General features: G+C 42.2%; 1 protein-coding gene across 6 annotated transcripts in view; it reads left to right on the top strand.

Moving 5' to 3' along the window:
- Positions 1-13,834, top strand: part of MARCHF8 (membrane associated ring-CH-type finger 8) — a 165,765-nt gene extending 151,931 nt beyond the window's left edge. For 5 of the 6 annotated variants that reach the window (XM_054035426.1, XM_054035422.1, XM_054035423.1 and 2 more), the window contains 4 exons: positions 2,637-2,716; positions 5,774-5,954; positions 9,576-9,723; positions 12,103-13,834. In XM_054035426.1, coding sequence (XP_053891401.1) covers positions 2,637-2,716; positions 5,774-5,954; positions 9,576-9,723; positions 12,103-12,407 — 714 coding nt within the window. In that variant the 3' untranslated portion in view covers positions 12,408-13,834. Of the gene's footprint in view, positions 1-2,636; positions 2,717-3,003; positions 3,853-5,773; positions 5,955-9,575; positions 9,724-12,102 lie in introns of all 6 variants that reach the window. The other variant, XM_054035427.1, reaches the window with a different exon arrangement.
- Positions 13,835-14,947: the final 1,113 nt, after the last annotated feature.

The following is a 14,947-nucleotide window of genomic DNA, read 5'->3' as shown; positions in this document are numbered from 1 at the left end:
GGTTGCAAATTATGGGCCAAGTGATTGGTCCTGGTGCCTCCATGGCCTGAAGCCAGATGGAGCTGCCTGGTTGGGTTTTGTCTACAGGTGACTAATCAAACCTTGGTGCCTCTTTGTCTTCAGGGTCAGTCATATAAGGCCCCCGCATCCCTTCCCTTTCCCAAGCACCAGACTGACTGCCTCACCTGGGTTCTGGGTAATGATGTCAGGAAAGTAGTGAGCATGCCCAGGATTGGGTCCTGTATGCAGAGTCCATATTGCCAGATACTTTCTAAATCTTGTTCTTTCAAGAGCCTGAGATGTGTTTTATCTCTTGAGTAAACTCCTGTGCGTCCAGCAACATCTGCATTTGTGTTTCCAAGGCATAGTGTGATGTGCTGTTCCACTGGGTCAATATTTTGTTTTTAAAAGCTTGCTAAATATGTCCTTAAACACTACAGCATTTTAAAAAATCTCATTAATGCACGTTTGCATAATTACTGCAGATCCAAATGTCAGCTTCCACACTGAAGTGGCAGTGATGTTTTTTTTGAAAAACAACCACAATTATCACAAAAAAATCATGTTGGGAGACAAGAACATTTAACGTTCGAGGAAAAACCTGTTTTGAAGTTGATGCTAAGGCAGTAAAACAAAGAGACAAAACTAAAGAATTTCCAAAAAACATCTGGCACTGTCTTGAACTCACCTCAACACGTGTAGGTGAGGATTCACTCTATTGCCAGGGTGTTGATTCACATAGTATAAAATATATGAGCTATGGTCCTCAGGGCAAAGCTAATATAACCAACTGTTGATGTGCAGTTTGTTGGTTTGTCACACCCTTAACATAATTCAAACAGATTTTGGCCTGATGTTTTCTGTGACTATTATTTTATAGGTGACCACTCTGGTAGGATACCCAACTATCTATAAGTAAAGTCATGCATATTCTGTGGCAAGCTGAACCTAAATTCTGCAGTAAAATTCCTAAAGCTTGTGGCAACTTCATTTTAAATGTACCACAGAGGGTTTTAATAAATTAAATATGGGATTAAATATTACACTCAGTACAGTAGTCCCTGTGCTATATATTTTGATAGTAAACTGTGTATTTAACTCTGTCCCACATTTTTAGTTTTTATATGCCAAAGATTTTTGTACTGACCCTCAGAACTGCATTGCAAAAGTTTTCATTGGGAAGCTCAAGTTTTGGCAGCTGGATAAGGGGCAGTTGAGGTATCTGGTAGTTGAAGAAATGTAGAAATGTGAAGCAGTCTGGGATTGTGATCAAGCTATTACCTGGATGTTTCTGCTAAAGGTTCAACAATGAAAGCATTAATGCTGTCATTTTAAATTGTCATCTTTTGGTTGACTGAGATGAATGGGGCATTTAGCTCCTTTCAAAACTCTTTTTTTTTTTCAGGCTGCCTGCAGACTCAGGCAGATGACAATGCACTGTTCAGGTTTTCAAGCTTTGCTTTGCAACCAAAATGGCTAGAAACATAATTTTACTTTTAAATAAAAGTTGGGATTCTAGAGCACAACTCTGCATCAAGGGTCAAAATACACAGCAAATTCTTCAGCCATGGAATGTGAGGAAGTCTGTCTACAGGTTACCTATGTACATAGAGGTTACACATAGCTGATTCCTTCACCTGAAGATTCACAGGAAACTTCAGAATGGTGGAAATATTTCACATTCACCAATACATGAATGTTAGGTCACGTGGTCCTATTCCCTGCCAGGGCAGGATTACGCCATACTGTATTTCTGTTAGAGATTTTTCCATTCCAATTTTAAATGTGCCAGATGCTGGAGCATCTACCACTTTCCCATGTTGATTATTCCACAGTCTAGTCTGTTGCTTTTCCTGAGATTCAACCTACATTTTCCCTGTCTTAATTTCAGCCCAAATGGATGATCTTTATTTTTCATTTGGGTGTGCAGAACTCTGGATTCTTCAGCTGTTGCATTTCAGGCTGTGATCTTGTCAGGTCTCCACAAGCTAAGCGCCACCAGGGTTTGCCTCCGCACAGATGGGAGGCCCTGTCAGTGTAAACCCAGAATATAAAACCTCAAAGTATAAAGAGCACATCAGGGAGGGGTCTGATTCAGCATGGGGCGCTCTTTCCTGGGAGCTGGTACTGAACATATGCCCCAGAATGGTGTCTGGGATACTGGACTGTTGATGATCTGACTCTTAGAAAGCCAAGGCCCTGGCCTCTTGTCGTCATTAAAAGTCCCGTGGTATTTTCGAATAGGAGTGTTAGCTCCTGTGTGCTAGCTAAATCCTAATTAGGTAAATACTCTCTCCCTGTCTAATTCCTTCTTTGAATGAATATGGCATTCTTCATTTCCTGAACTGTTGTTCTTTGTAGAGTTTAAAAGCTGCCAGGTTCCACCCCAGAGAAGGCTGCATTTTGGTGTTAAGAGGTGTGCTCCAGGTATATGAATACCTCTTCCAAGAGTTGTGATGTTGTACGCTCATTAGTCAAACTAAGCTCTTTGACATTCAGTACTTGTCTCCACAAACCTCACACATCTACAACTAACCCAAGAGAACTGGATCTGATGCAGTATCTGCCCCCAGATACTGTGTTTGATACTAAAGACTGGTGCTACATAAAAGCTGACCTGTCATTTCTTATTGCAGGCTGGCAGTCCAACGTCCGTTTCTGCTCCTCATAGCTTCTCTCGGACTTCTGTTACACCATCCAATCAGGACATCTGCAGGTAATGTTTGTTGTTTGTAGAACTGCAGTGGGCCTGTATAAGGACCAATTTATGAACAAAATCATGTACACCAGGAAGTAAGCAATCTAGGGCTCCGATTCTAAATGTCCCATTTGTTTCTCTTGAATACTGTCTAGCGCTGCTCCATGGGATCCACTTACTGTTTGCTTGCTGTGTTTACCATCCCCACACTAGCCATAATTCTTGTTTCTTCACTTTGATTATACGTGTTCTCTTGTATAATTGTTTTTACTTTCTGTGCTTTTATTCCACTGTTCTGCATGCAGTTCCAGTGCAGTGTTTTCTGAATGTTGTCATCACAGTCCAGTGCAGTCTGCTGTTGTCTTGAAAAATCCTCACTGCCAGAATTCTCTGACACAAGGGGTCACAGTGACAGTAATCTGTCAGGACACATTACAGGCATCAAAAAGAAACTCACATGGGCAGGATTGGGTCCATGCGCTCGAGTCTGCTAAAAATGCAAAAGCCACCTGTGCTCTTAAATTCTCCAAGTCCCTCAACGACATGGACCAGAAGGCACAGAGCACCACAGAGGGCTCTAACTATGGGGAGCGAACGTGCTCTGAAGGCAAACTGACCCCAACACAGGAGCAGTGTTTAAGGATTAACAGATTTAATCAGAAAGAGAAGAAATTGCTCAATCTCAGGCCTTTTTTTAGCAATTCTAAACACTCTTACATGCCGTCTCTTTGCACCACCTACTCGAGCGCTTCGGGAGCAACCGAGAACCACCACGCGGTGCATATACCTCTCCTGGATGACAAGGTGGACAATGAGACATCATCAAGAAGCAAAAAGCTGCTGCGCTACCTCTTCTCCTTCTCCCACAGCTCGAGTGCCAGCAGCCTGCATAAGTTCCATGAACTAGAGAGCTATCCAAGCCACTTCCAAACTGCAAAATCCTCCAGTGTGCTGGTGGAAAGCACAGGCTTCTGCTCTGATGACATGGGGGATGACGACGTATTTGAGGACAGTGCCTCCATGAGGTTGAAAGCAAAAGAGCTGCGGGCACCACTCTGTTCAGTTGAGAAAGACAGTGACCTAGACTGCCCTTCTCCCCTGTCAGAAAAATTCCCCCCTCTTTCCCCTGTTTCCACGTCGGGGGATGCCTGCAGGTTGGTTTACAGAGAACACCTTCCTCCGTCCCCTCCCACACTCGGCAGTGACCTGCTCTGCTTTCTCTGCCTTTGTGTTCTCTCACCTTGCTTTAATATGTGCAGTTTGAGGCCTGCTGCTTTTCCAATGCTTTATTAGTCCGCTAAGTGGAAGCTTCCCTTTGAGTCAATAAATTCTTTGCAACCCAAAGCAATTTGTTTCACAGCTCCGCGTTCCAAGGTGGTTTTATTGGTGCCAAACCCAGGAATATCTGAGAGAATCAGCTACACATATTAAAGGCCAAGCTGAACTTAGCTTAAAGAGCAATGTGCTTTGCTGACGGTCATTTAAGTGTCACTTCCCAGATTTGATCAACTTATATATGATTTTTTTTTTGTAAAGCTTTTCTGTTCATTTCCATGTATCTATTCATAAAGGGCCTCAGGTGAAAAGTGTAATTCAAGGGCTCGCTGTTAGTGATGAGCCAGAACGTGACCCTGATGCGTGTCCATCACATGGGGTCAAACAAGTGAGGTGTGGTCTGGATGGACTGTGCCACTGCAGAAAGTTAACCAGATCCGGAAGATATAAAGCCCCATCAGAGGCAGCTACCTCGCTCTGCCCCCTCATCCGGGTGCAGAATCTGCCACTCTGCCTCAGCCTGGTTTTGGGTAGGCACTCGGTATAGTGAGAACTAGCACATCCCCTGTTCCCCTACCAATCATCCTCTCCAACTCCTCTCTCTCCCCTACAAGTGATCCAACCCCTGCAAAGGCCCATAATGTATCCCCTGCTTCCCGACTCCTTCCCTGTTACCACCTGCCTCCCCAGTGCTACTCACCCTGCCCCATTTTTCAGCACAATCCACCTCATTGCTGGTTCTCATCCCTGGGCCCCAGTGATACTTGCCAGCCCACTCACCTTCACCACCTGGCTCCTCAGCCAGCAGTCAGGGTGTGAACTAGCAGCTGGGTCACATGGACTCAGCAAGGGATTCCAACAGTGGGTAGGCGGGATGCTCCAGAAGATATTGGCCCCATCCTCATTGGCCTTCTGCACTCATGCCCCCAGTGTTATTCTTCACAAACTTTTTAAAACAACCTCATAGGAAATTAATTATCAGTCTGCTTCCGTGGCAATATGCAGAACCAAGTGTCTCTGTTAACTGGAACTTGAAATGGAATTGGAACTGCAGTACCTTGGAGTGGCAATGTATTGGGAGAGGAGCTACTCAGTGCCTGCTAGGTTAATCGGTAGAGAGTATGGGGAACCTTACTGTAGCTGTCATTGGCAGCCATTACAAAGTGAGTGAGTAGAGATGGGGCAGAAGATCTAAACATTCCCAACTTTGGCAAGAGTCAGACCGGAGCTTTGCAGCCTGAGTCCATCTCTTGGTAACTTTTACTAGAAATAATCCGTTCCAGAAGGCAAGATCCAGGCCTCGTAGGTTAGCCCTTCATGTTCTTGTGGAGTTTGTGTGTGGTGGTTTCCGTTTTTTTTTTTTGTTTGTTTTGTTTTTTTTTAATTGTAAACCACAGTTAGGTTTACACCTCTGTGAGCATGTTCTGTCATGGGAAGTGTCCGTACTGCTTAAATGCCACTCTCAGTAAAGTACTATTGTTCTGGTAGACAAGATGATGTGTTGTAATTACTTATCCTGTTCTTTCTCTTTTCATTACCAAATCTCTTTCAGACCTTGTGTGTCTGCCTGGTGAGCTAGAGAGAAATTGTGTAGTTAGCAGTGTTTGTGCTCAGTTATTGTGTGTCGCATTTTATTTTATTGTTGGTTTTTCTTATTGATAAATTTCTTTGTTTGAAATGTATGTCATTTGGGATCTGCATTGGTTGACTGTGCGTGATCACAAATGTTAAAAGCCTCCTCTACGTTGTTTCCCTGTCTCTGCTGCTGCCTCCTAATGAGCTGCTTTGCTCCTGATTCAGGATATGTCACTGTGAAGGAGACGAGGAGAGCCCCTTGATTACCCCCTGTCACTGCACAGGAAGTCTTCATTTTGTGCACCAAGCCTGCCTGCAACAGTGGATCAAGAGCTCAGACACCCGATGTTGTGAACTCTGCAAGTATGAGTTCATCATGGAGACCAAATTAAAACCTCTACGAAAGGTAGGTCCAAGGACTGGTTCCAAAGAAATAATTTGCCTTAAAAGTGTGGCACTGCTCGGAAAAGTGACTCTTTTTTTAAACATGGCATAGTGGGACTCCATGCTTATCATCCCCCTCAGTGATTCCGTATACAGTCTGCTCAATTTTATAATCTGTATTTTCTACGTGAAAATGCAACCTGGGATCTGAGAGTCAAGCTGGATTTTTTTCTGGTTTCATGCATCACCAATAATAAAGAATCTGCTATCAGAACTTAATTGATGCTGCCGAAGCCAGAAAAGAATCCATTTTCTTCTCCAGTGACTGGGTTGGCTCCGCAGGGCTAACAGGAATAAAAAGGAGGAAACATTTATTGTAGTCTGCAAGGTCAGCAGCTGTAACTCTGAAAGTACACCAGGAACTGATCTGTTTTGTTAGGACCTACCATTTCTACAGTCACCTTTCAGAGCCGAGACCCACTCTAAAGCACAGAATTTGCTGTACTGTTACCCATATGGTTTATGAATTTTCTTGAAGATGTGGGAATTGTAGGCTCTGTATTTTTCATATTTATTTGTAAAATGATTCCATTGAAGTCTTTGGTTACGTAAAAAATAATAATGTAGCAAATGATTTTTTTAAAGCCAAAATCTTATTTACGGTACAATGAAATTCACCTAGAAAAACAATGTTTTGTTTCTTTTTTGCACTAAACATACATAGTAACATTTTACTAGTTCAACTTGCTAGAACCAACAGCTGTTGTTTAACACCTTCTGCCATCTATACACCCACTGACTTACCTTACCGATACTAAAGAACACAAGGATCTGTCCATTGGTGTGTCCGGTATCCATTTTCCTATCCCAAATACCTCTGTCTTTCAAAGGCAGTTGATGCTCACCAGCAGGATTTCTGGATAGGAACCACTAATATTCTTAGCACTGGCAGATTTCAGCCACCTTCATCTTTCATACAGAAGTGCAGTCTGCAAAATATATAGCTCAGGACATGATGCTGTTCTGAACAGAGAGACCTCTTAGATCACGATGGAGACCTGCATTTTGGGACCTGTCGTTTCTGCCAGCCGTGCCTCCTTATTATGGAGGAACTTAGCTGTGAGCTGCACTGTAGAACATCCTGGGTGCCATTGGGCCTGCAGGTCATGCTTTGGCCATCCCTGATGTCAGACCCCAAAGAGAAGACAAAAAATAAATAAAAATAAAGGCGTGGATAAAAACACAATAGTCTAAATTAACAAATTGGCTAGTAGTTTGGGGTGTCTGTTTTTTGGGGTGTCAAATTTGGAACACCTTGAGTGGATGCTCAGCATTTTCTAAAAATCTGGTCCCTGTGAGGCATACCACATTGGGCACCCAAATCCAAAATCCACGCATCATTTCTGAAAATTTAATCTATTATGAAGAAACCAGGTGCCAAAAATAATAGGGACAAAACCATAAGTGGGGCAGATGGGGAGGAGGGAACACAAACAAAATGGAATTAGCCCTCAAAAATAGAAGCTCAATATTCCTGAGATTAAACTGCAGTCAAGCTGACATCTCATCCTCAACTCCTCCTGTATCGTATCCTGTCAATCAGGAGAAAATAACCTATAGCTGGACTGTGAACTAGAGAAGGCCAAAATATAGGCTTGGTGCTTGCCAGTAGCATAAGACCCAAACTGATCATCCCAGGTTTAACTTCAAGTCCCAGTGGAGTTAAAGCAGTCATGAATCAGGTCTGTAAAGTGTTTGACCCATTGACCCCATAAGGAGAGAGTCAGAGATTTCTAAAAAAAAAGAACAGGAGTACTTGTGGCACCTTAGAGACTAACAAATTTATTAGAGCATAAGCTTTCGTGGACTACAGCCCACTTCTTCGGATGCATATAGAATGGAACATATAATGAGGAGATATATATACACACATACAGAGAGCATAAACAGGTGGGAGTTGTCTTACCAACTCTGAGAGGCCAATTAATTAAGAGGAAAAAAAAAAAAAGAAAAAAAAAACTTTTGAAGTGATAATCAAGCTAGCCGAGTACAGACAGTGTGATAAGAAGTGTGAGAGTACTTACAAGGGGAGATAGTCAACGTTTGTAATGCTCTAATAAATTTGTTAGTCTCTAAGGTGCCACAAGTACTCCTGTTCTTCTTTTTGCGGATACAGACTAACACGGCTGTTACTCTGAAACTAGAGATTTCTAAGAGAGCTAGGAAACAACAACCCTGCTTATGGAGTAGAGCTGGTCAAAACATAGGAGTCTTTTCCATGGAAAATTTTTATGAAAATGAAATAAAAAATCATTTTAATCTAAGTTTTCCACAGGAAACGATTTTTGGCAGAATTTGGAAACACAAATATTTTGGCCAAACACAAAAATATTTTGATTTGGAAATGCTGCCACGGTGCCTCATGGGAGTTGTGGTTGGGAAGCCTCAAGCTCCTTTTTCTCTTCTGTACGCTCTTCTCAGGAGAGAAAAAGGATACAAATTCATCCATGCATTGTCAAGTGCAACCCAATGGGCTTGCATAGCTGTAATGGAGAAGAGACCGTGGCTCACAGTGTACATAGAGAAGGTGTGTGAAGGGTTTGTCCAGTGTGAATATGAGACTGAAATGCCAGACCCATTCTCAAATGCATCAAAAATAAAAGCCTTTTTTGAGTGATTACCAGTAGTTGGTAAATGTCTATAAAATTGTCTAATTTTTCTGCATCCTTCCTACTTAGTAATGGCCAAAACGTTGTGGTTTCTAATGGGACTATAACAGAATCATTGACGGCTTGGTAATTGGCATAAATCTGGGCATTTCAGATGGTACTTCATCTCATTGTCTCTGCTGGTTATTCAGAGGGGAAATGTGGTTCCGGATTAATGCACTTGAATATAAAACATAGGTAGCAACTTCCATTGTTTGATCAAATAGCGTAGTGTACACACACTGAGTCCCTAGACCTAAAAGCATCAGTTTCCATTGCTTGAACTAAAGTTAGGCTTTACACCTGGGGGCTATAACAGACTCCTATCCTCTGTGGGTTGGGTACAGAGACGGGCATGTAACACACACTGACCACTAGTTCGCCCATTCATTTCTATAGCAGTGTTTTTATATTAGCGGTGCCAAACCTTTCTGAGCAACTACCATTTTGCCAGGCATACCTGCTGGTGCCCCCCACCTCTCATTCGGCCACAGAGCAGTGGTCACTCTTAACAGGCAGTGTTGCTTAGGCTGTACAAAACTGGGGTTGGGATCAGCCCGAGCTCTGCTGCACCACTGGAGTGTGTACAAGTAAATAAGGTGTGAGCAGCAACAGTGCACCGAGGCCCAGCACAGAGATTTATCATTAAGACCTGCTCCTGCTCCCACTGAAGTCATGGGAGTAAGATTGGGGCCAAAAGTCACAAGGGAGAAACTGGAATGCCAGGCACTACTGCTTGAACTTGCACCCTGATATATGGACTAGTGGGTTGAGGCAACTACCTGACATAATGACTTTTAAAAAGAAGTGCTTCTGTGTACTGTGAGGAAAACAGCCTCTGCCTGTCAGGTGTGTTCACTAGTGTTCCTTTCATCCACTGCTCTCGCTTCCACAAACCTCTAACCACTTGCTCTGCCTTCTGGATTTCTTGCTAGTGGGAGAAGTTGCAGATGACGGCCAGTGAGAGGAGGAAGATCATGTGCTCTGTAACATTCCATATCATTGCCATCACCTGCGTCGTGTGGTCTCTGTATGTCCTTATAGACAGGACTGCTGAAGAGATTAAACAGGGACAGACTACTGGTATGTTACTTTATTTTGTTTCATATTTAAGTGACTCTGAATGCAAAGAGGCAGATCTATTGAGCAAGATGTCTTTTTTTAAACTGTCAGATCTCTGGCTTTAGTAATTAAAATAAGGCCCGAAGTTGCACCATTTTAACTAAAGGTGTGATTCTAAACCAGGTTAGTTAAACTAGTGCAACTTTGTGTGTGGACATTCTTAAATCAATTTAAACCTACCTTATCAGTTTAGTTTGCACCAGTAAAATGTATAGCTGTGAGCTAATCCAGTCTAACCAGTTTTAAACCAATATAAGTGTTCACACACAAAGTTGCACTGCTTTAACTAAATCTATTTTTAAACTGGTACCAATCCTGTGTAGACAAGGCCTAAGTGTTTCCTGCTTTTTATTCCTAGTAGCCCTGCAGAGCTAGCACAGCTAAAAAGAGAGGGAGCTGGATTCAGCTACTCCTTGTTCATCAATAAGAGAATTGTGTGTTAAAGTCCAATCAGTTACATGATGTTTTGACACAGTTGTCACTAAGGACAGAATTTGTCCTGCTGAAATTTCATTCCTGGTGGTGATGCATGAACCACAAAGAACCTAGCCTGACTCTGAGATCTCAGGTTGCGTTTGAAGGGCTAGCAGTGAAAAATAAAACAAAAAAATATATTTTACTTGTAAGCAAAGCACATTTGCTGTGGAAATAATTGAGCGTCAATAAACTTGGAAGCCCACAGTCATTTTTACACTCTCTTTTCAGAGTGCATCCACTCTTCAAAATATACATTTTCATGACTTACTGTCGTTTTTCATTTTCAGTTGTAGTTTGATTGTACTTGATTTTTGTTCAGCAAAGAGGCTGCTTTGAATGAAAGCTTCTGGTCTCTCTTCCATCTGACAGCATCATCTATGGCAGTAGTGAAAATTGTTGGCCTTTTAATGCAAGGGATCAATATGCTTATGAAAAGCATGTGCTTTCAAACATTTACAGCCTTCAGGTCATTTTAGATAAATATTTTAGATGAGCATAAATAGGAATAGCATGAACTTTTAGTACTTGGTACTGTACTCCGTTTCAGAATTCAAATGAAATGAGCAATCTGATGAGTACTACAGTAAGCTGGCTAGTGTGCGTGTGTGCATGCGTGCATGCACCACTGCTTCCGTTGGACAGAATCTGAACTACTGGGCTGCGTGGCATAGGTCCTATACTGCTAACAGCTAATGAGGTTGCATTTGTAACCAAGTGGCAGGATCCTGTGCTTTTCGAGCAAGAGAATCTGAGTTCTATCCCTGCCACTGCTGAGCAGTTCTGAATGGTCAGGTGTGTGCAGCACAGTGACAGATGTGGTGTCCGAGGAGGTCATGGATTTGTTACAATATTGTTGATTCTCCATGAAACTTGAAAATGGATGGATCAGCATGATGTCATGGTCTTTCCTGCAATGCCCCTGACCAGCCAGTAGTGGAGAGGGTTGATACGTATAGTACCTATGCTGGAGAAGGTATGCAATACTAATGGTCTCTAATTCTAGCAGACAAAGCTATAACAAGATCCACTGTCTGGACGTTCAATAGGGACAAATTCAAACTAAAATAATACTGCACATTTGTAATAGCGAGGGTAAGCTTACCAAGAGATGTGGTAAATTCTCCACCATTTACAGCCTTTAAATCAAGATTGGACGTCTCTTTCTAAAAGAGATGCTGTAGTTCAACTCCAAGTTATTGGGCTGGATGTAGGGACTACTAGGTGAAGCTGTCTGGCCTATGCTAGGCCCGAGGTCTGACTAGATGATCCCTTTCAGCCTCAAAGCCTGTGAATCCATATGTTGTGTGAACACTGAGTGGGCAGGAAGAGGTATAAAGGAGACTGAACTGTTTGCGAGTTGCTAGTTATACCCTGTAGGGGATAGTACTCCCAGTGGGCTCTACACAAAGTAAAGTAGGGGGGGTTGAATGTGAACAGACCTGTTAACTGGAATTGACAAGCTTTCAAAAACGAGAACATAACTGTTGGTATAACAAGAACTATTTGCATTAAACAAACCCTGTGACAGAAAATGGTGTACTCGTAAAGAGAACTGCCTACCACGCTTGCACCCTGTGGACTTTGAGAATTGGACTGTCTGCTGCTCAAGTCTGGGACCTGACTTACCTCTTCTGTAAAGTGCCCTGTACACCTATGGCATCTTATCAATAATAATAAAGGAACCTGGGAGTGATCAGATCCGTTTGCTTTCATACAGTACTGCCAAGGATTTTAACCCAAATCCCCTACCAAATTCAGATGGGTTTGGATTTGAGATTCTGATTGTGGCCTATTCTGTGTCTCTCATTTAAAGGATACTGTGCAGCCTAACTAATATTAATGTGGTCCTTTCCTTTTCTCCAGGGATTCTAGAATGGCCATTTTGGACTAAGCTGGTAGTTGTGGCTATTGGCTTCACTGGAGGACTCCTGTTCATGTATGTACAGTGCAAAGTATATGTACAGCTGTGGAAGAGACTTAAGGCTTATAACCGAGTAATATATGTACAGAACTGTCCGGATACTAGCAAAAAGAGTATCTTTGAAAAACCTGCATTAATGGAGCCAAATGTTGAAAATAAAGAAATGCTTGGGGTCCACCATTCGGATACAAACTCTTCACATTACACGGAGCCTGAAGACTGTGGTGCAGAAATCCTTCATGTCTGATCTTTGGGGGCTGGGGAAGGGTGCGGGTTCTGTATGTTCCTGAAGATCAAAAGCATCATTGTTTACTGCAAACTGCTCTAACTTTTTAAAATCAGCTAACAGCCTAGCGCTGGCGGATTACTTTTTTTTTTTTTTTTTACCCCCTCCTGACACATCTGTCAGTATGTTATCATGGTTCCATACCTCTCGATGTTTCATCTCTCAGACTGGCCTGTACAAAGAGACACTGGAGGCTTCACTGGATGAGGCAAGGCGTCAGAGTATGGCAAGTCCGGTGTGAACCATCATCAGCTTCATGGAGTCTGCTTCTTTTTAAAAGACCGCTCGCTCTAAACTATCCCAGAATGCATGTGGGGCAATTTAAGCCTTGATGAGAAGATGGCTTCAGACATTGAGGAACAGCTGAGAGAGAGGAATGAGAGACCTTGAATCTAATCTACCGCTAACACTGCCACTAACATTTCTCGTAGGCAGCGGCTATAAGATTATGCTTTACATATTGTGATAAAGGACTCACAAAGCATATAGCACTTTTTAAAGTCTTTATTTTGTAATATATGTGTCCAATGAGAATGAAACTTGAAAGAATGTCTCATTTCAAAATACCCCTTTTTAATACTCTCTCTTGATCCATTTACATCCTATTAGGTCCTAAACCTCTTGCCTTACAAAAATCTAATGTGGTTTCCAACGCATACCCACAGCATAACACTAAAAACTCTGCTTCTTGGGGGTTTTCTCTCAGGAGAAAATTTTTCAAAGAATATTGCACTTGTGACTTGTAAATGGAGAGTAGTGGATGTAAAATGTTTGTTTTAATATGTAATAGTTTCATTGTTCTGGGGGGTTTTTTTTGTTTGTTTTAAATCAACTACATAGTTGATAGACCTGCACATATCCCTGATGTAACTGTCATTCCAGCCGCTGGCAAAGGGGCTTGGACACTATTGGTAAAATGTGAGCTCTTTAGAAAAAAAAAAAAATACAGCTGAAAATGGTTTGCCTTCTTTAATGCTGTGTTCTGCGTGACTCACCCAAGAATTTGACAACATGAAGAAGGGGTGTTGAAAACAACTATTAAGGAGTAGTAAATATTGCATAGGGTCTCCTGTCTCTACATAGCTGAGGTTGAAACCGCCTTCCTATTTTAGCCCAAATTTTGATATATTCCTTGGTCGGAGTGATTTTGATTTGTTTGTTTTAAACCTGTGAATGGCTGATTGTATGAACTGTTTGATGGGAAGAGGAACATGTATGGAGTCAGGGTGAGGAGTACTGGGTAGAGTTGTCCAAATGTTTAAAAGTACATGAGCTTTCTTAGGGAATCATTCTTTCAACCAGAGTAAGGTGAAGGTTGTCTCAATCCCAGACCTCATTAAACCAGACCATAGTGTCAGCATCATTGAAATGGAAAAGTCATAATTAAAAGGTATAATTTTGCAAGGTAAAACCTTGCAAAAGGTTTCTAGTTTTAAGAGCTGACTTGCTCCATTCGGGTCCAATCCAACTCCCAATAAAGTCAATGGGAATCTTTTTATTGACAGTAATGGGAGTTGCACTGGGCCTCTTAGTTCATTAGGAAATCTGTTTACGTGTTGGAATATTCGACCAAATCCCAAGGTCTTTATCCAGGGTTTATTCAATCCTTTCTCAGGCAAACTCCCACTGAGCAAGGGTTTGGCCCAAAGAAAATAGTTGGACACTGGAAAGGAAGAACTGCAGATTAGAGAAATTTCCATAAAAATGTGACATTATTTTTTGTCTTGATCTTTTTGATAAAAATCTGTGGATTTATTTGAGGCAAATGAGTGAGGATGCTAAGAGGACATCAACCAGTGGTTTCTAAAGCCTGTGTGAGTGGGCACGCGTGCGTGCATGTTTTTTTTTTTTTTTTTCCCTCCAAGCTTACTGGCCCTGGTCTTTGTTAATAACATGTACCTGTTTTGGGGATGCTTAAAAACATTGCACATCTCTGGACAATCTATCAAGCTGCACTGGCATAAACTTGTCGCTGTGGTGGGGGCCATGACGTTCCACACTCAGCCAGTATAGGCAGGCGAGAACCCTCCCTTCTACCATCTAGGCAGTCCTCATTTCCCCATGCATGCAGTCTGTTGCCTGTGTCTGCTACATTCTAAAGTGCAATTATCTGGGCCCCTTTCTGAACACCCTTCTTCCCAACGTCCCGGCAATGACCATGGTCTGTTCACTAAAACCCAGATCACGTGGTATTTTTTATGTTTGGTGAACAGGTTAAGCAAATCGACTCAGGTGGGTTAAATACCAGGTCTTCATCAAATTCTTAATAAATTTTCATGCATGCAAGGCTGCAAGGATTAAAAATTAACATAGAGTCATCTCCAGGCTAGTGCTGTCTCCAGTCTCATCTGACCGGGACCTTTTGAGAAACATTACTAGAGTTAGTTTGATATTTTGGAAGCTTAGCATAGCATATGCCAGCTGCTGTACAATACACTGCTAAAGACTCTCCCCCCCCACCCCCACACCCTACCAATTTATCTTGTCTTACAAATACATAC

Source organism: Malaclemys terrapin, chromosome 7, assembly GCF_027887155.1.
Source record: "Malaclemys terrapin pileata isolate rMalTer1 chromosome 7, rMalTer1.hap1, whole genome shotgun sequence".
Classification (NCBI taxonomy): domain Eukaryota; kingdom Metazoa; phylum Chordata; order Testudines; family Emydidae; genus Malaclemys; species Malaclemys terrapin.
Note: the sequence above shows the minus strand (reverse complement) of the source record. Positions and strands in the feature narration are given on the sequence as shown.